The following is a 21,963-nucleotide window of genomic DNA, read 5'->3' on the forward strand; positions in this document are numbered from 1 at the left end:
ACTTTTGGTGGTTATGTATATGTTGCCTACCTTGAATGTGGCGATGACCTCACAGAGTATAAGAATATAACCAATGGAATATTTTAAACATTTGTAGATTAGCATATCTCACTTGTATCTCAGTAAAGCTGCTAAGGATGCATATACATATAACTAAATAAATAAACTTGATTTTGAAACACAGGAGAGAAATGGTTCAGCAACTAGAAGGAGATGCTGGGGTGAGCAACTGTTCTTTTGATTTTTAGGAGTTTTGGCTTTGCTTTGTGTCTTTCATATAACAAACGCAAGCAAATTTATAAGCTGTAAGTATATCTTTACATGTAGAAGCATAGAAAACTATAGAAGCTAATGGAGCTAACACCCGAGAGAAGAGATGTAATATTCATAGCCCAAGGCCAGTGGGATAAGGATGTAAGAATATATCTCCAAATGCTGAACCCTGAGAATAAGCTCTTAGTTTTGGATACCAGTCACATTATTGTAAGCTAAGTTAATCAAATGAACACAGTCTTCTCCCCTCAAGAATGGTGCATCTCCTTAGAAGGGATTTCTTCCAAATTCATTGACTCCTTCAAAGTTTTGACTGATGTGTTATCTGTGATACACTCTAAAAATAAGATTATCTATTGAAAAGTGGACTGAGCTTTTTCCTCTGATCAAGAAAGAGCTGTGAGAAGGTGCTTTGTTCTAACTTTACCAGACATTAAGAACCCTGAAGCCACTCTGAGAGCCCTGATATTTGTGTCCGTGTCATACGTTTGTGCAATGTGGAAAAAGAAGCATTCACCTAAGTGAAAGGGAGGTGGTGTTCAAAATTTGTAACACACACACCACACTCACACACACCACAGGGCAGGGAGAGCTCAGAGCTTGCCACACATTAATTGATATTTAACTCAGTGTGGTGGAAACAGAACAAAAACAAAGTGTCAATTTAACAGAATCACTTGTCATTTTAACATTAAAACAGCCTGTAACTTAACACTTTAATTTCCTAAACATTTTATTCAGAAAGAGTCTGACTTCTAGGAGCATTCATTTAGGGAACTTTTAGGACATAAAATCCTGATTCTGTAAGAATGGTTTCTGCATCTTTCATATTCATATTCAACAGGTTTAATGTGATGTGCAAATTAATGGTGATCTCTCTCTCTCTCTCTCTCCTTTTCTTAACCTGTTTGATTTCAATCAGAACCCACATTCTTAATCAACATTAACGTGCGTATTTGTAACTATCCAAGGGCTAACAAAGAAGAAATTCCTGTTCGTTTAATTAGCCAGTAGCTTTGGATCAGAATTTTTCGTTCCATGGGGCTTTAATGGATCTCCAGACGGTCAAAACGCCTCTCGTTCCCAGCAAAGTGAGCAAGTGGGTTTACCGTGTCCCGTTTCTGAGGTCTTTTTGGACGCCACACTCTTTGGGTCCCGATGGAGCAGGGCTCCTAGCGGTTGGGCGAGTACTTGGAGCGGGCTGATCCCCTTCGAAACACAAGCTGGGGAAAGGGGCCGAAGCCACGGAAGCCCATTCTCAGACCCTGGAAGCAGGAGGGGGCCTTTTGGGAGCCACTAAACTCAGGATTTGGAGCAGGCGCCCCGGACCTGCTTTCCGCGCAGGAAGATCTGCGCCCCAAGTTGTCTCCAATCGAAAGCGCACAGGCATTGCGCCCCGCGCCACGTCCGCGCGTCCCGGAGATGCTCCATCAAATAGAGGATTCATGTACCCCCTACCCTGGCGGGTTGGGGTTCCAATGGCAGGCGACAAAGACGATCTGAGCTGCTTCCATCTCTGGCAAGGTTAGACGGGGTCTGAGGGAAAGCCGGGTTTGGGCGCGGCCGGAGGGCAGGGGTTCGGACGTCGGCTTGGTCCCGCGCCCACGCTCGCACCTCTCCAGGCCCCCCTCCCCGGGCAGGGTCTGGGGTCGGAGAGTTGGGGTGTGGGTGGCTACAGGAGCCGCCGCTGGCGCGACTGCGGCGCCAGCCCCCTCCCCCCGTCCCCCGCCACTCGGGGGCGGGAAGTGGCGGGGTGGGAGTCACCCGAACGTGATTGCCTGAGGCCCCTCCTGCCGCGGCGAGGGAGCTCCATAAAAGCCCTGTTTCGACCCGCTCTCCACACCAGGTCCGCTGGCTTTCACCCCTTGGAGAAGCGCACCCGACTGCCCGGCCCTCGCCGCCCAGCCACACCCGCCCGCCCGCCAGCCACCGTGAGTGCCAGGACCCACTCGGCTTGGGGCGGGAGCTGGGGGACCGCGCCGGCTCACTCTCGGAGGAGCTCTGGGACCACGGGAGGGTCGTGCCCGGCTCCCCAATCCCTGCGCGCCTCTCTCGGTCCTCTCCTGCCCCGACGCGCGGTGACCTCTCTTGGAGGCTAAATTCCACTTGCTCCTTCTGGTCCTTTCCGACTGCACACCCGCCCTGCTCCCGCCCCCCTCCCCTCCCCGGCCGCGGCCGCGCGGTCCCTTTGGGTTATCTTTTGGAGGATGTGAAGGGGAACGCGACCCCCAACCCCATTTCCTCAGAGGTCGACGCCTGGAAGGAGGTTTCCCCGGAGTTTGGAAGCTCCCTGCCACTTTCCCGGATCCTTGGGATCCGATCTGAGACTGCCCTGCCCGGGGAGTTCTCTCCCCTCTCTCCCAAATTGTCACCCCGAAGGAATCTTCAGCCATAACCTCCGATGTCCTGCAGCAAAGACAGACCAAAAGTATTAGAGAAGAAACTTTTCTCCTCCGGCCGGGGTTTGGGGAGGAGGGTAGGAAAGTGACAATTATTCACCCCACGGGAAGGAACTTCTACTTGTGTTTGTAAACTATCTAAACTGGCTCAGGCGAGCTCTGGTCCCACGCCTCGCACCTCTCCTTGCGTGACTCTTCCGCGCAGCGACTTGAACCGAATTTGCGCGGACTTCTCGCGTGGACCAGAAGGGTGGGGCAGGGCAGATGGTGCCTTTAGTAAGCGGCGCGGTGCTCACCACCCTCCACTTCCCTCTCGAGTGGTAGCGGGGTGTGGGTGGCGAGGGACATACATGAGGGAGGTTCGAGGTATGTATCCTTTCAAACCCCACTATTCTCCGCTTTCCCTTCTGTGCCGGCAGATGCTGGGTAGCAAGCGACTGGGGCTATCCGGAATGACCCTCGCCTTGTCCCTGCTTGTGTGCCTGGGCGCGCTGGCCGAGGCGTACCCCTCCAAGCCAGACAACCCAGGAGAGGACGCGCCGGCAGAGGACATGGCCAGATACTATTCAGCGCTGCGACACTACATCAACCTCATCACCAGGCAGAGGTGGGTAGGCTCCTCGGGACCCACTCAAGGAGCGCCCTGCCTGCAGGAGCTGAGATCCTGGGGACCTCAGAGGACAGGGACCAGTTTTTTTTTCTTGCTTGTAACCCAGGGCAGCACAGTTTCAGGCACATACTCAGTTCCCTGCATAATTACATAGGGCACTGAACACTTTCCCTCTGCAACCGTAGTTACAACATCGTGACCCCCCCCCCCCCTCCCCGATTTAGGTTCCCTAAGCTGTGTGGCTGGCCATCTTCTCCCACTCACTCCCTGTTGTTTTTGGTTCTTAGAGCAGTTGGGGGACTGTTTAGAAACCTGGATGGGAAAGGACCCCCTAAAACAGGTCAGAAATGCTCTAGGGAAGTGCTGTAGGGAGAAGGGTGAGCTGAATGTGTAGGAACTACAACCACCACACCAACCAGGAAACAGCTGGGTTGCCAAAGATACTGCCAGATTTTCCAAGCTGCCCAGAGCAAATTCATGACAGTATTTAGGAAAAGACAAATAGAGCTATTTTCTTGTCTTCTGTACAGTGGTTTTTTTTTTTTTTCAGTCTCAGCTCTTAACTTAAAAATCCTGGTGCCAATAAATAGAGATTTAGCATGAAAACAGTTGATCTAAAATGCAGAGACTTTCCCCATTTTATAGCAGGTGAGTTTTGAGAAGGAAGTGCCTACTTAGTGCTTTGTTAAGAAGAAAACTAGTCACTCTAGGATAAACCCTGGCATTACATGGAATTTGGAAAATTGTAAACTTTATTCTGAACCCCCGGAAAGCTAAAATTAAATGCCATGCTTTCACTCTCAGCATCAAATATTAGGGGAAAAAAATCACATCCAAACTATAATACAGGATTTAAAATTTGTTACCTGAATTGGTTCATCTTAATTCTAAATCATTCAATATCTTATTTCAATTCCAAGATCAAATGAACTTGATAAGCTAAAAAGGGTGAACCCTTTAAAAACACTAATGTTAACATATTTAAATTATGGTTTGTAAAGTGTTATTTTGTTTTTGTTTTTACCATACTTTTTACTGTTTACAAGTCAGAGAGTCCTTGAGAAGGATTCAAAATGGGGCAAACTTGTATTTTTTTAAATAATTTTTTTCCTGTTTCATCAAACAGGGATATGACATCCTAAAAAGCTTTTGAAAGTCCCAGTTTACATAGAATCAGAAATACATAAAGTGTTGGAATTAAATAGTACTGGATTGTGAACCTTGAAGTCTGTTCATTTTAATTAGCAAGAAGCACTAATGTTTTATATTGTAGTAGACTTCTCAGAAAGTTAATTGCTTCAAATTCTTGCTTATGCTTTCATATAGACTAAAGAATTGTTCAAATAAAAAAGATATTAATTGTCGTTTATCTAGGAAAACCTTTGTTGGTTATTTAGTTTGTCACTTATAACATAGTAGAACTTATTTCTTCAAAGATGATTGCTATAAAGAAAGCTTTTAACATTGTATAAAGCTTTAGCATTTCAAAATGTTTCCCTAGGCATTATTTCATCCAGTCTTTACCTCAAAGCCTTGAAGTGAGTATAATTATCTACATTTTACAGGTCATGAATCTAAGAACATTTATGAAAGCTTTTCTTTTTAGGGGTGGTGAAATTCAAGCATTCCTACTGATTTTCCTTCGATATTGTCACTACCATCAGCATCGAGTGTGATCTCCAACCTCTTTGGTGAAACAAAAATAAAGGGAAAGGGGCTTGAGTTTTTTGGGAAGAGATTCAGGTTAGGTGGGAATGAGTTGATCCTGAACCAGAGTTTCTTGTCTCATCTTCATATAAATTCCCTCTTAGAAACCATCAGAGGCGTATCATCTGCACCCATCATCTCCATTCCCACCCCACAAACCCAGTCATCTGCACAATTTTGTATTTTTGAAAATTACAGCGTCATTTGTGAACAGGTGTTTTCATTTGGCACAAATGGTAGTCTGATATCATTCTCTTTCCTCCTGTTTTCTACTTGGTCCATGTTTTTAAGCTATACGCTCCTGGTTCATTGCCTGAAAGCTGCGTCATTTATTCTAGAGCATGGATCACCCACATTTGGCTTTTCCAGTCCCCTACATCAGTGGTTCCCAGCTGGGGCTGACTTTATGTTCTAACCATCCTACCATGCCTAGGGCAGCCCCCTACAACAAAGAATTTTCTAGCTCAAAATGTTAATAGTACCAAAGTTGAGAAACCCAGCCCTAGATTAGTCTTTCTCCATCCAGGTCAGATATTGGAATCACTTAGGGAGCTTTTTAAATATGCTAGTACTGGGCTGCAGCCTTGACTAGTTAAATCAGAACCTCAGGGGTGCGTGGGACCTGAGCTTTACAGTGGTTTTACAAGCTTCCCAGGTGATATCAATGTAAAGCCAGATTTGAGATTTTTTTTTTTCCCCAGAGACTCTATCTTTGACAGGTGAAACATTGTAGACCAGCAGGAGAATCCCGAATTAAACAGAGAAGGAAGAATAGTGAACAATGCTGTCCTGGGTGCCACTTTATGACTGTGAATCCTGCTATTTTAGATTTAGCTTCTTTACTAGTAAATTGTAGAAAACATTCGTCAGTTCCTCTATTCACTGGAGCATGAGGAAGATAAATGAGTTAAGGTTGCTCAAGAGTTTTAAGGTTAATAAAATCAACGGATGAACAGAATAAATAGGTATATGAGCAACAATCTACAGTTTGACATCACAACTCTAGAAAATCTTGAGGAAATCTTATAAATGATGGGCGGGGGGTGGGGGGGAATTTGTTTGTTTTTGCTTCCTTTAAGCCCCAGCAAAGGAACATTAATAGGAAATCTTTCCAAAAGATTTGGATTTAATTGCCCTTGATAGGCAGGGTATACTTTGTTTTGCTGTTTTGCTTGTTAGCTAATCAATCCATCCAGGCTAGTTTTTCATTTGTGAACAACGTGGTTTCTGGTATACAAGGTCTTTTCTGAGAAAGGGAAAAAGATACAACTTGGTAGACCCTTCAGCAGTGACAGAGAGAGAGAGATAGAGATAGAGAGACCAGTGTCCTCACTCACCTGGAACAAATAGCATATACTTGCATTCACATATAGTCCTATCCACATCCTGCTCTAGGAGAAAAAAGACCAGTAAGATTCCACAGTCTTTCAACGGACCAGTGAAATTCCTTTATATTTACAGGGCAGTTTAAATTAGAGCATGGAAGAAGGTTTTTAGCTTTTGGTACCCCAATAAGTATGGAAAATATAGGACCCATGTTTATTGCTTTCTGTAAGAATGGGTGAATTTCAACAGCAATACCTTGCATTTGTGTTTCACTAAGTTGCTTTCAAAATATTGTGACTCACATTAGATTTCTACCAAGACTCCAATTTAAAAACAAGTTGTGATTTTTTTTACAAATGAGAAAACTGAGATTCAAAGACACAGGTAGGTCAAGAACTTCTGTCTGATTATTTTTTTTTCCTAAGGCTGTTTCTGAACAATCATCTGGTTTCTTTGTTAAGATTTAAACTGCTGTTGGGGCGCCTGGGTGGCGCAGTCGGTTAAGCGTCCGACTTCAGCCAGGTCACGATCTCGCGGTCCGCGAGTTCGAGCCCCGCGTCGGGCTCTGGGCTGATGGCTCAGAGCCTGGAGCCTGTTTCCGATTCTGTGTCTCCCTCTCTCTCTGCCCCTCCCCCGTTCATGCTCTGTCTCTCTCTGTCCCAAAAATAAATAAACGTTGAAAAAAAAAAATTTAAAAAAAATAAAAAAAAAAAAAGATTTAAACTGCTGTATATCATCAGAACTATAGCCAATTAACTAATTATGGAAACATTTAAAATCATACTGCAATGTATTTTTATTTCCTGTCACTTAGTTATAAAAGTTTCTATATATGTATTGTTCGTGGTAGTATAAAAAGGCAAGAATTTAACTAAAAATTTCTATTGGTTCAAATAACCTGCTAACTTGTTATTTAAGCAAAATTATACATATTTATAATTTTTTTAAATTTACTTACTTTTGAAAGACCGAGAGAGAGCACTAGTGGGGGAAGGGCAGAAAGAGAGAGAGGGAGACACCGAATCTGAAGCAGGCTCCAGACTCTGAGTTGTCAGCACAGAGCGGCTTGAACCCACGAACTGTGAGATCATGACCTGAACCAAAGCTGACCCTTAACTGACTGAGCCACCCAGGTGCCCCCAAATTATATGTATTTATAATTTGAAATAATATTTCTGATCGTGTCTATTTCATATAACTAGATTATATTGTTAGCAGATGATCAGCCAAGTGGGAGACTATCTTCCTTTTTTTTCTAAATATTTTTCCTTTTTATGAATATTTCAAACTTGTTTTAAAAGACTTTTCCCCCTTTTTTTTTTAAGGTATGGAAAACGATCTAGCCCTGAGACACTGATTTCAGACCTCTTGATGAGAGAAAGCACAGAAAACGTTCCCAGAACTAGGTATGAAAAGCCTGTGTGGGGACATTGTTGCAGAGCTCAAGATGCACGGGGGAGGGAAATCCCAGAGGGCTGCCTGGGAGGGGGAAGACATTGGAATGAGTCTTCCAGAGCAGGTAGCATTTTGGCAGAAATGGAGATGGGGAAGAGGGCAGTGAGGACCTTTCTTTTCATGGACTAATTTGCAAATCTCTAAACTTCTGTGGGGTATTATTTTCGACCACAGATTATTTGGTGCTCCTTTGAAAATTTTAAATATAAGTGACTTTCACCTCAGAAATGACTCTATATAGAATTTCTAACTGTGTTAGAATTGAGAGAACATAGAGTGAGTCCCTATCTCTACATTGAAATGACCAGCAGTCCATCTTTGGCTGGGGTAATCTTTAGTTTTCATACAGTATGTGGAGTATCTAGAAATCCTGCAGATATCACTCATGAGTCTTATTCTAATCTTCCTCATTTTACATGAAGCCGGAGATCAGTCTTGGCTGGGTGGGGGCTAGTGTTTACTATTTGACATATTTCAAGCTCAATATCACAGAGAAATTTCAAGGAATGAATGTTAAGGACATAATATTCTTAGGGACTTGTCTGTAACCTTGGGGTTTTCTGGGAATGTGGAGCCATCTGGGGAAGAGGAGCCCGCCAAGAGCTGGTGTCAAATATTGGACAATGAAGGCTGTTGGGAAGCAGCCCTCCTCTGTTTTCATAACTTTCTGGCTCTTCTGTCTGATGCCTCCTGCCTCGATCACGTGGCACATGGTTTCATCCATTTCTGTGGGAGCTTGTCTGCCTTAAACCCAAAGCTAGACAATGTCAAGAACCAGGTTCCCCAGAAGAGGTCACTAGAACACTTGCTCAGTGAGTGTGACTGGCGTGTCCCTCTTTATTGCGGTTCTCCCCAGAGAACAAGTGGGGTGACCTGCTGAGCCATTTACTTTCCCTCCCATCGTCCTTCTGTCCTCTCGTGAAATGGCCAGTCTGGGCAAAGGTGCAGGTCTAAAGTTGTCGGGTTTGTTTTCTCTGAAGGAAGTAACAATTTGGACTGGAATAAAACTCCAGTGTTCTTGTCTGGAGGTATCAACCCAGATTTAAACAGCAAATGCAAGGGAAGCAGGTGGAAAATTCATAAGGGTTGTTTTTAATACTAAACAATAGATGCCTTTAAGGTTTCATTGACCTGCGTGTGATATTTGCCATGGTAAAAAGTTTAGGGTAAACCTTATCTGCTTTGGGTAAGGAAAGGAACCATCCAAACTTAATACCCTTGCTGCTACTCTTTGTTTTGTGGCTTAAAGTCTAACAGTTGGTGCATGAAATACAGTTAATTGCACCCTGATGTAGACAGCCTCAATCCTGTGCCGTTAGGAGGAGGCAAAAGTTGACAGCTTCGAAGTTGCCTGTGAACGCTATTTTACTAAAAAGGGTTCTTTATAAAAATAGTATCTTACTACATAAAAAGCCTTGCAGGAAAACAAAATCATATTCAGAATTGACTAACAATAACTTTCTTGTTACCATTTTGTGTAATTCCTGTAGTTTTGATCTTCAGAAATATTGCAGAGTTCTTTGGCTCCTTTGATAAATAGAGGGCCTCTTAAATACTCTGAGATTTGCTTGAGACTCCTGTGAACATGAGTGAAAACTACTCAGCTGGGTCTCTGCATATGATGCCACTGTCTCCTGCTCTGATATTCTACCTGACCTCCTATTTAGAATGTCAACAGGAGCCTTTTCAGCAGTTTCTGATCATCTTTCAGTTCAGAACTGAATGTCTCACTTTCTGTAAGCCTCCCAGGAGGCTGGGAAGCTTCTCTTACGTGCTTTGCTTCTTATGTTTGACAGGCTGGAAGACCCTTCTATGTGGTGATGGGAAATGAAACTTGCTCTCCAGTCTTTTCCTATTTTTCAACCCATATTTCATCCTGTAAAACTAGAGTCTGCCGGTCCTCCCAATGCATGCAGCCACTGTGCTCAACTCTGCAGAGTTTCCCTTTGTTGTCCTTGTATATACGTGTGTTTAAATAAAGTACCAAGCATTCAAACGTGTATGTTCCTCAATGAAAAAAATCTGTTGTTGCAGTAGTCAGAATTATTTTAAGTTATTCGTTACATCGCAATCTCACTCAGTAGGAGGTTCAAGGTTCGCTTCACCAGTGTTAAAGCAGTGACTATGGAAGTTATAAAGATATGATGATTAATGATGATCAAGACTCAGCTGTGTGTGTATGTGTGTGTGCGTGTGTCAGTGAGTGAGAGAGAGAGAAAGAGAGAGGGAACAAAATTATTTGGAAACATTGAGCAGAGGAATGCTAACTTAGAATAATATGCTGAACTTTCCCCCACATACACATGAAATCATTATTAACCTGATAGCCTTAGCTATCAGCAGAAAGGATTGCTGTCTAATAGAACTTTCTGCAAAATGTCCTCTCCTCTAATATAGTAACCACCAGCCACATGTGGTTTTTGAGCACATGCATGTAGCAAGTACAAATGAGGGACTGAGTTCTAAATTTTATTGGGTTTTAATTTCAATAGCCACATGTTTTTAGCAGCTATCATATCAGACAGCTCAGATCTATGCGTGTATTTAGGCCAATACACTAAGAATTTGAGTCATAAACAGGAATACACTGAGTAGGAATGACTGCTTTTTCACAGAACATGGGGTATGTTAATTAATTTAGCTAAAGGTTATTAAACTTTCCCCATCCTTCATGTACCTATGCATGGGTTTAGTTTAAAATTTATGGTACCGAGTTCTTACATGTAATTTCCAAATCAAAGAAAATGAGAAAATGGGTCTCATCCTATATTTTACTTTGGACCACACGATAAAAATATTTTTATGTGTTGTTTTATTGCTTACAAAACCCCCATATACATTACGTCTTAGGGAATCTTAGAGTATAAAAAATATTCTCTGTATATAAAGAATTCTGTTTCTACAGCCATTGAAGACAGTGATACTACAGAACATAATTACCTTTAATGAAATTGTTCTGTGATTTTCCTACATTTGTCCTTATTTTTGTTTCCTTTTACTTCGAACTAAATATCCTTATCTATAGTTTCGCTGTCTGCAGTTTCCATTACGTGCGGACAACTGTGGCTGGAAGATGTTCTTCCTTCTGACAAATCATCAGAAGGTCACTAGTAGCCTAACTTTACGTCACAACGCCTACGTCATTCCCCTCACTTCATCTCATCACTTAGGCGTTTGATCATCTCAAATTTCAGAAGAAGAATAAGGTGAGTACAGCATAGTAAAATATTTTGAGAGAGAGAGGCCACATTCACATAACTTTTATTACTGTATATTGTTATAATTGTTCTATTTCATTATTAGTCATTGTTATTAATCTCTTCCTGTGCCTAGTTTATAAGTTAAACTTTATCATAGGTACCTCTGCATAGGAAAAAACATAGTTTGTGTAGGGTTTGGTACTCTACACGGGTTCAAGCATCCACTGGGAGTCCTGGAACGTATCTCCTCTTCCCTATGCCAGGAGAAGTGGGGGGATCTACCACACCAATATGTAAAGTGGTTTTTTTTATCTTAAAATGTTGAATAAGTCATAATTTCTTATCACACGTCAAAAATTCTTTACCAACCTGATATATTCTTATCACACGTCAAAAGTTCTTTACTGAAGTTATTATTATGCAAAATAAGTTGACTGAAAGATTCATTTGGCAGCACAGATAATCTGAATATTCATCACCAATTATAGAACTCTTGGTTACATGGAGCAGAGCAAATAGGAATGACATCTATGGACCCTGGAAAGATAGCCTGGGAATTTGATTTTAAAACAAAAGTTTAAATCTCTTATCCTACCAAATCTAAATTTCCAAAAGGCTGAATATTAAATAGCCTACATTTTTACCTATCGATCAGGCCTTGATAACTCACCTCTTCACCTCATGTTACTAGAGAGAGGACTGAACCTTCATACCGTGTGAGCCCCGTGGTCCTGACTCAGTGGCTTCAGGTTCTCTGACCTTCAGATTTACTAAACTTCTGAGTTCTCACTAATGAAATGGGGATCATAGGTCTTGCTCAACTTTCTGCATAAGTTTATACTGGGATCAAAATTCAAGTTAAGATAATGTTACAAGTAAGTGGTAGTAGGGAAATGGATAAAGATGAAGTTTTTGATGATTCTCGTGTTGGATTACAACTCCCTTGCTGTAGATTGATTGTTTGTATCCTTTCAGATTTATATGTTGAAATCCTAATCCCCAAGGTGATGGTATTTGGAGGTGGGGTGTTGGGGGGTGTTGATTAGGTCATGAGAGTGGAACTTTCATGAATGGGATTAGTGTCCTTATAAAAGGGACCCCAAAGAGCTCCCTTATCCCTTCCATCACATGAGGACACAATGAGAAGATAGTTGTATATGAACCAGGAAGCAGGCCCTCACCAGACCAAATCTGCTGGTGCCTTGATCTCAGACTTCCCAGCTTCCAGAACTGTGAGAAATAAAGTTCTGTTCTTTTTAAACCATCCACCTATGGTAATTTGCTATAGCAGCCCAAAAGACTACGGTATCCCTAGTAAACAAGAATTCACTTTCAGAAATACAGTAATGGTAAACACTTATAAATTGCAAAAATACATTCCAAGAGATTCCCTAGTAATATTTTTCAAACATTGTCAGCCTGCTGACCCTCCTTGGAATAGGGATAAATGTACCAGATCACCCATCTGTCATTGCAAATAATAATAATCCTTACTAGAGTTACAGTAAGAACAAGTGACCCTTCATTAAAATGAGATGCCTGTAAGCAACAATATCATTATCAACTAAATCTGCAAGCATTTATTAAGGTCTTTGCTGATCCAAACTCTAGTCTACATTCTTAAGAGGTATAAATTCTGCATAAAGTTTTTGCAGATGCCATTGCACTTTTTTGTTCCTCACAATGCCCATGACACATTCAGACAGAAGGAAACTGAGGCCTAGGGAAAATAAGTGACTTTCCCCACCTCATCCAAGGTAGGAAGACAAACAGCAGTTCCTCTATTTGCAAACATTGCCACACCTGATAATGTTTCATGGAAGAAGTTAGTCGACACCAGGTCTTACACAACGTAGTTAAGAACATAACTCTGGTACACTTAAATCGAGAATAACAAAAATACTAAATTGTGCAAAATAATTTAGAAAAGGAAATGAGTGTGGGAAGAATTAGCTAGGCAAGGCTTAATAGAGAATATGGATGTTTAGGTGGGTGAACACAGAGGTGGGTCAGCCAGAGCTTGTGTAGGGAATCGTCAGGGATCTACCTGATAGGAACAGAGGCAGAGTGGCCAGGAGTTGGGTCAGTGAAGTAGGTACAGGAATGGCCAAACTCACTCACCATTCATTTATCCACTCAACAGTTTTTGAGTATCTAATATGTGTTGTACATTGTACTAAACACTGGGGACATAAAGATCAATAATAGTTTCTCAGGGAGTTTACCATCTAATGAGGGAGACAGGTATTTACAGTGTATTGTCGGAAGTGCAAAGATGGGAGTTTTAGAGGTTTGGGATATAGTTAGGTGCTAGAATCTTCCCACTCATCATGCTTCCCTTTGCATTTTCCAGACAAAGGAGCTGTAGATAGAATAAACTGCCAAAATGGGACCAGAGTATCAGATGAGCAAGTATCCAATGACACCCAATGCAGGGCTGCCCTAAGCTGAATCAGGACACTTGACTAAGGCCTGAACTTTTAAAGTACCCCTGTCCCTCATACCAAATCTCATGCATCCTGGTGGAGCGTGACAGGAACAGTGAGGTCTGTGGGGCAGACCTTCACATCCACAGTGCCCTGTGGTCTAATGAATCAACCAGAATAACAGCAGCCCCCTCCCCAACCCCCACTACTAAGCAAAAGGAGGTAGGAATGAGAACAGAGGAAGGGACTCTTCACAGCTATTATTCCCCATTTCAGGGGCAGAGATATCTCCTCTCTCTCTAACAAGAAATGGGCACAAGGTGTTACAGGAGCCACGAAGGGGCTCCCACCCAAGGCTGTGGAGAGTGGAGAAGGCAGGTCAAACTTCCTGGAGCTACTGATGTTGAGCTGAGGTTTGAAGCAGGAGTACCAACTGCCAGAGGAAGAATGTGAGATAGGAGCAGAGGACATGCAGGTATGAGAAAACAGTATATATTTTGAGTGCTTTTTAATTATTTTTGATATCTATACTTTGAATTTGCCCACATGGTAGACCTGGCTCACTGGTTACTGTTCTGAAGGGAAGATCGTATTTGGGATGAAAACAAGTCTCATGCCCAGCTCTCTTCTCCCCAGTGTTCCTCCATTTCTCCCCACCTGAAATCCCACCTGCTTTTCATAGATTGGTTCCAGGGGCAGAGTGCTATCTCCCATAATCTTCATTCCACCAGTCAGGACTAGACTTCTCAGCCTGAGATGCCTTCACTATGATCTTATGGACAAACTTACAGGTTCAGAGAATAAACATTGTAGGGTTGGTCCTACTCCCTAATTCAGAAACAAAAGGGCTCACTATTTCTTTTGCAATATTTTAGCTTTCTTAGTATCTTCTAGCCTTTTTCCGCATTTAGATATGGGTCAAGACAGAAGAGCAGATATAAAGAGAACGAAAAATCAGCCCTGATTTCGGAGTTGCACATCATGGCACAGTGCTTTCTGCTAAGTAAAGATGCCTGATGCATGGTCCAGAGCTAGGTCCACACGCAGACTCTATGGTCCTGCTGATGACAGACAAATTCATTGTCTCCCTCTTTCTTTCCAATATACATGCATTATGCTTATATGGTTACTTATTACTATGTGGGCAACAGAAAATATTTTTTTTACTCCATGCAGAATATGGGAGTCAGTTACAATGCTCAGAATTAAACAAATACATTTTCTGTTTGCCATAAAGTAAAACCGCCTTTTTAACGAGATAGTTTTGTGGAATATTCTTTTATTGTGGTTCATGGGTAGAAGGATTATGATATTGTCACAACTAAATGATTGCCTTTTCTTCCACCTATTAGAAAAATTAGCGCAGTGTGAAATCACACAGAATCTTTTTTTTAAATCAGAGTGGAATAACATAATTAATCGTATGTGTCATCTCGGTTCATTTTTTTAGTGTGCTAAGTATCAATTTCAGCTTGTTCTAATGCTGCAGAATTGAAACACTTTGCAATTCTTGGAATGGGGTGATGATGTGTTACGGTACTTGTCTTATTGCTGGACACATGGTAGGTGCTCAGTGAGAGCCCGCTCTGTCTGCAGTTGATTGTGACACCTGGGAGTGATCCCAGAGGAAGCACAACAAATGCAATGTTTGGTGGGCAACCTCAAAGGATTCCTTGTGATTCTTTCAGGAGGTACAGGTACCATTTATAGTAGGGCCTTGACAAAAGAACAGGAGCTTATTTAAACATAGCTTTTCATTGCTCTTAGGGTTATTGGTTGAACTGACCCTTCTTTCCCGCATCTCAGAAGTTTGATTCACCTTAGATTCTCTCTTTTATCAGGTTCATAAGTAACTTCCCCCCCGCCAACCTTGAATATTGTGGTACCAAAACTCTCTGAAATACCTTTTGGGTCACTAATAACTTTTCTCTGGCTTTGAGTTAATGATAATTTTGGAGTTTTTGCAAATTGTAACCACTTACATTGCTAACGTATTGACATATTACTAATATGTCATATTAGCGTAGTATGTATATTACTAATTTGTTAACTTTAATGTAGAGTACATCTTACAACTATTTTTGTCCTTAGGCAATTTTGAAATTTAAACTTGTAATTTTTCATAAATTGGATATTTAATCTAGTAATTTTTTAAAAATTAGTTTTTTTTCTATAAGGCACAGATTCCTTTGATTCCCAGTCTAAACCTAATTTCAGGATTTTTTGTTTTCCAGAAGTTAGTTCAATTTGAAACTTGATTTTTACAGTGTATTTACTTAAAATTTGACTTTACTCATTGATTTGGCTGCTATAGTATTGTGCTATGAGGCAATTTAAAGTTGAAATGAGGGGCGCCTGGGTGGCTCAGTCGGTTAAGCGTCCGACTTTGGGTTAGGTCATGATCTCATGGTTCGTGGGTTCGAGCCCTGCATCGGGCTCTGTGCTGACAACTCAGAGCCCGGAGCTTGTTTCAGATTCTGTGTCTCTCTCTCTCTATGCCCCTTCCCCACTCGCGCTCTGTCTCCCTCTGTCTCAAAAATAAATAAACATGAAAAAAAAGTTGAAATGAGAACTTTTGAGTAGATAATAAAAATCACATTTTACCCTTTTTGCTCATCAAGTAGCACCTTACTGTTTGGGTGCTATCTACTGGAGGGAACAGCATCATTCAAATGGCTTTTCAATGAAAGTTTGCCTGGAATAATTTGAATTTTATTTATTCTGATTCCTACATCTTTTCTATCACTGCCAAGTCTTTTCAAATCAAAGCAAGCTGCTAAATTAACTGGTCTGTAAATTTTAATGCAAGAATAAGCAAAGTTGGCAGAACATATTTAACATAGTCATTCCTTCTAACAGACTGAATTATTGACCAAGTCATAATAGAGCCAGCTGATCTCTGATGAGTTTCTAGAGTCCCAAGGATGTTATCAATTCCTGAAACATTTATTGAACAGTCTCTCTGTGACAGGTACTCTGCTCTGTTCTAAGAGTGATATAAAGATGAGTGAGATAGTTTCTCTGCTCTTAAGGATCTAACAATTTATGAAGGAGATAGACACATGCTTAAGTGACTATAATAAGAGGCAGATCATGATTGAAGTTTAAATAGAAACAGAAAGTAATTGCTATGGGAGAGCAGGGGAGGCTGAACTCATTTTCACTAGTATGTGTAGGGAGTGGGAGTGTCATTTGAAGTGGACTTGGTGAATGGCAGTTATTCAATAGGCTGCTCTTTGGCAGTTCTCAAGGTCATTATTAACTACGTCATATTCCTAGAAGAAAGGCTGTGCAGGTGCCTAAGCAAGCTCCAACTCAAATTCTGAGGTGGCTGTCTGGGGAAATAGTGAATAGCCATCCATCTAAGAGTGAGCATCGACTGTCATCTCAGAGTGACGTTGATCATCTGGGTTGATACAAATGGGAGGGTGCATGAGAGTATAAAGACGAGGGAGGGGATAAGATGGCATCTGATCCTCTCTTAACGCTCCTACCTCCACACTGAAAATGAGGGACTCGTTTTGGGTAGCAATGTGAGAAGAGTAGGTACACAGAGCTAAAAGCACCATGTTTTTGGAAGAAGTGATATTCTTGGCATAGAACAGGCTGCATTGGGGTATAAGTGACAAAGCATAACAGAGACAACAGTGTTGTCTCCCACACATGGACTCCACAGTAGTCTCAGCACCTGGTCTCTCCTGACTGTCAGAGATCAAGTGCTATGCCCAGTAACAGGAAAAACTGGCAGTTGGCAGAGCAGGGTCCTATGAACAGTTTCAGCAACTGTGACTGATATAGGCAGATCAGTTTGGGGGTGCTGGCCTGGTAGGGTGACCCAAAATTCCAGTTTCCCCAGGACTTTCCCAGGTTTGGCCCCAAAAGTCCTACATTCTGGGAAGCCCTCCAATTCCAGGTCAACCAAGACAGTTGGTCACCCTACTTGGGAAACAAATTCCCATTTGTGATCTTGTTTTAACAGAAAATATGCTCAGAGTGCTGAACTACTTACAAGTGAGCATCTAAACCAACCATCCGCATTTACACACCTGAATGTAACTGTTCAACCACGTGCCATTTCCCTAATTGACCTTATGGTACACTGTTCTCTTTAGATAATTGTAAAAGGTAATTTTATAATATTCCCACTATAGAAAAACATCAGCTGTGAAGACATTAAGAAAGTCTTGTAATTTCTAGACCAGCCACCTTCATATTCTAACATTATAAATACATTGGTTCCATGAATGCATGCATATTTAATTTCATGGATAATTAACTCTTCATAAGAAAAATGATTTCAACTGGAAATCCTAAATAGCAATTTGCCTTCTGAAGTTTTAAGTTTTTCAGGTTTTCCTTTTTGTGATAATAAGTGGGGTATGAGGGAGCTAGCATTCAATGAGAAGCTAGTATAAACTGGTCTTTTATTTACTTCAACTATTCCAATCCTCCTATAAACCATGAGAGGCAAGTATGGCTGGCCGCATTTTACAGATGAGGACACTGAGGCACAGAAGGGTGACATGAAATAAAGCAACAAAGCTGATAAGTGCTGGAGCTGGAACTCCAACTTGGGCCAGTTTGACTACATGTGTGGATTTTTCTTTCCTCTATTTTAATTTTATTTTTTTTTAAATTTATATCCAAATTAGCATATAGTGAAGCAATGATTTCAGGAGTAGATTCCTTAATGCCCCTTACCCATTTAGCCCATCCCTCCTCCCACAACCCCTCCAGCAACCCTCAGTTTGTTCTCCATATTTATGAGTCTCTTCTGTTTTGTCCCCCTCCCTGTTTTTATATTAGTTTTATTTCTCTTCCCTTATGTTCATCTGTATTGTATCTTAAAGTCCTCATGTGAGTGAAGTCATATGATATTTGTCTTTCTCTGACTGACTAATTTCACTTAGCATAATACCATCCAGTTCCATCCACATAGTTGCAAATGCCAAGATTTCATTCTTTTTGATTGCCAAGTAATACTCTATTGTGTGTGTGTATGTATGTATGTATATATATATATATATATATATGTATATGTGTGTATGTATATATATATATATACATACATACACACACACACACACACACACACCACATCTTCTTTATCCATTCATCCATCGATGGACATTTGGGCTCTTTCCATACTTTGGCTATTGTCGATAGTGCTGCTATAAACATGGGGGTGCATGTGTCCCTTCAAAACAGCACACCTGTATCCCATGGATAAATGCCTAGTAGTGCAATTGCTGGGTTGTAAGGTAGTTCTATTTTTAGTTTTTTGAGGAACCTCCATACTGTTTTCCAGAGTGGTTATACCAGCTTGCATTCCCATACATGTGTGGATTTTAAATCATGTTTCCATCAGTAGAATTATTATCTGTTTCATTACATATGGTCACAATGGTCATGAGGGACAGGCAGCATGGAGAACTGCTAAGACAGACTTTGTTGTCAGAAAAGACTTGATTCCATTAACGTTTTGCAGTGACTCCCCTGTATTCCCCAAATGCACATTTCCTAAAAGTCCAGTATGTCTAATACTAAGATAGCTACACTAGCTTTTTAAAATTGGCATTCACCTATCTTCTTTCACCCATTTACCTTCATCGTTTCTGAGCCATTAAATTCTACAAGCCATTAGTTGTATTTTTTGTAACAAAATATAGTTTTTTAAATAAAGTAAGTTGTAAGCTCTTTTAACTAGCAAGTTTAGACTATTTGCATTCACCATGATTATTGACGTATTTAGATTTATTTCTACCATCTTATTTTGTTCTGTTTGCCATGCTTTCTCTTTACTTCTTTTTTTTCCCCTATTTCTATGGAATAAATCTAGTTTCCTTAATACTCTGTTTTTCCTCCACTAGTTTGCATATTGTATTTTTACCCTTCTTCTGAACAAAGTAAGGATATTAGAATGAGTTTAACTCTAGTAACCCTCTCTAGCCATTTCGTTTGTTTGTATTCCCAAGCTAAATACTAATACTTCTGTTCCTTTATATAGTCAATGGTTATTATATTTACCCATATTTAATAATTTTTTGTTCAGTTTTTTCAGTGTACTTTTTCTTTCTGGTTCAATTTTATTTTCCTAAAGTCCATCCTTCAGTAGTTCTTTTATTTATTTTTAAAAGTTTATTTAGTTTTGAGAGAGAGAGAGAGAGAGAGCGAGCGAGCAGATAAGGGGCAGAGAAAGAGAGAAGAAGAGAAAGAATCCTAAGCTGGCTCTGTGTTGTCAGTGCAGAGCCCTGTGTGGGGCTCAATCCCACAAACCATGAGATTATGATCTGAGCTGAAATCAAGAGCCAGACAATTAACTGACTGAGCCACTCAGGTGCCCCTTTCAGTAGTTCTTTTAGATTGGGTCTTGAAATGATAAATTCTTTCAGTCCATTTCTGAAAATACCTTTATTTCATCTTCAGTCTTGATTGGCACTCTAGCAGGATGTGGTATTCTACATCTTCGATTATGTCTGTCTGTCTGTCTGTTATTTATTTATTTATTGCAACACTCTGAAGCTAGTATTTCATTGACTCAACCTCCACTGTTGCTCTTCAGGAGTTTGTAGTCACTGAAATTGCACTGAAATAATAGGTTACCTGCTTCTGTAGGTAACCTATCTTGTTCCCTAGGTTGTTGTTAAGAATTTGTCAGAGTTGTCTGAAATTTCCAAATGGTGTGTTAAAATGTAGAAGCACTGGGTGTTATATGGAAACGAATTTGACAATAAATTTCATATATTAAAAAAAAATAAAAAAATTTTTAAAAAATTTTTAAAAATGTAGGATTTCAAAAAAATTTATTCTTCTAAGGATTTGTTGTGTTTTAATTATTTATTATTTTAAGTTTTAGGTTTTTTATTTTTACTGAAGTATAGTTGACAACACAATGTTACTTTAGTTTCAGGTGTGCAATGTAGTGATCTGACAAGTCTATATGTTACGCTTGCCACAAGTGTAGCTACCATCTGTCACCATACACTGCTATTACAGTACCATTGACTATATTCCCTATGTTGTATGTTTATCCCCATGACTTAATTCATTCCATAACTGGAAGCCTGTATCTCCCACTCCCTCTCACCAACTTGGCCCATCCCTTGTCCCCCTTCCCTTTGGCAATCATTAGTTTGTTCTCTGTATTTATGGATCTGTTTCTATTTTTTTGTTGTTGTTTTGTTTATTCATTTGTTGCTTTTTAGATTCCACATGTGAGTGAGATCATAAGGTATTTGTCTTTGTTTGACTAATTTCACTTATCATAATGCCCTCTAGGTCCATTCACGTTGTCACAAATGGCAAGATTTCATTCTTTTTTATGCCTGAGTAATATTCCATCACATATATGTCCTACATCTTCTTTATCCATTCATCTATCAATGGACACTTAGGTTGCTTCCATAATTTGGCTATTGTAAATAATGTTGCAATAAGCATAGAGGTGCATATATCTTTTTGAATTAGTGTTTTTGGTTTGGGGGGATAAATACCCAATAGTGGAACTACTAATGATATAGTATTTCTATTTTTAGCTTTTTGAAGAATCTCCATACTGTTTTCCACAGTTGCTGCACCAATGTACATTCCTACCAATAGTTCACAAGGGTTCCTTTTTCTCCACATCCTTGCCAATTCTTGCTATTTCTTGTCTCTTTGATCCTAGCAATTATGACAGATATGAGGTGATATCTCATTGTGGTTTTGATTTGTATTTCCCTGATGACAAGTGATGTTGAGCATCATTTCATGTGTCTATTGGCCATCTGTATGTCTTTGGAAAAATATCTTTTCAGGTCCTCTACCCATTTTTAATCAGATTATTTGTTTTTTGTTTTTGTTTTTGTTTTGTTTTGTTTTTTTTGTATTGAGTTATTTAAGTTCTTTACACATTGTATCAGATATATCATTTACAAATATCTTCTCCCATTCAGTAGGTTGTTCTTTGGTTTTGTTGATGGTTTCCTTCACTGTGCGAAAGCTTTTTATTTTGGTGTAGTCTCAATAGTTTATTTTTGCTTTTGTTTCACTTGCCTGAGGGGACATATCTAGACAAATGTTGCTAAGGCTGATGTCGAAGAAATTACTGCCTATATTTTCTTTCAGGAACTTTAAGGTTTCAGGTCTCACATTTAGGTCTTTAATCCATTTTGAGTTTATTTTTGTGTATTGTAAGAAAATGGTCTAGTTTCATTCTTTTGCATGTAGCTGTCTGGTTTTCCCAGAGAGTCTTTCCCCCATTGTATATTCCTGCCTCCTTTGTCATAGATTAATTGACCATATAAGCATGAGTTTATTTCTGGAACTTCTGTTCTCTTCCATTGATCTACATGTCTGTTTTTGTGCCAGTGTCATACTGTTTTCATTGCTATAGCTTTGTAGTATATCTTGAGATCTGAGATGGTGATACCTCCAACTTAGTTCTTCTTTCTCAAGATTGCTTTGGCAACTCAAGGTGTTTTGTGGCTCCAGACAAATTTTAGGATCATTTGTTCTATTTCTGTGAAAAATGCTGTTGGTATTTTGATAAGGATTGCACTGAATCTGTAGGTTGTTTTGGGTAGTGT

The 21,963-nt window shown here is 40.4% G+C and overlaps 1 protein-coding gene across 1 annotated transcript; it reads left to right on the plus strand.

The window, feature by feature from the left end:
• The first annotated feature begins 1,778 nt into the window (after positions 1–1,778).
• NPY (neuropeptide Y) lies at positions 1,779–9,770 on the plus strand. Its single transcript, XM_043589095.1, has 5 exons — positions 1,779–1,797; positions 2,120–2,204; positions 3,092–3,279; positions 7,641–7,721; positions 9,567–9,770. The coding sequence occupies exons 3-5, from the start codon at positions 3,092–3,094 to the stop codon at positions 9,589–9,591; spliced, it is 294 nt and encodes a 97-aa protein (XP_043445030.1). The 5' UTR covers positions 1,779–1,797; positions 2,120–2,204; the 3' UTR covers positions 9,592–9,770.
• Positions 9,771–21,963: the final 12,193 nt, after the last annotated feature.

The sequence above is a fragment of the Prionailurus bengalensis genome, chromosome A2, assembly GCF_016509475.1.
Source record: "Prionailurus bengalensis isolate Pbe53 chromosome A2, Fcat_Pben_1.1_paternal_pri, whole genome shotgun sequence".
NCBI classification, from domain to species: domain Eukaryota; kingdom Metazoa; phylum Chordata; class Mammalia; order Carnivora; family Felidae; genus Prionailurus; species Prionailurus bengalensis.

Excerpts from the sequence above, each read along its gene's own strand:
- NPY (XM_043589095.1), top strand. The coding sequence starts at position 3,092 with ATGCTGGGTAGCAAGCGACTGGGGCTATCCGGAATGACCCTCGCCTTG. Across the intron at positions 3,280-7,640 it reads AACCTCATCACCAGGCAGAG|GTATGGAAAACGATCTAGCC; the intron begins GTGGGTAGGCTC and ends TTTTTTTTTAAG. Across the intron at positions 7,722-9,566 it reads GAAAACGTTCCCAGAACTAG|GCTGGAAGACCCTTCTATGT; the intron begins GTATGAAAAGCC and ends TATGTTTGACAG.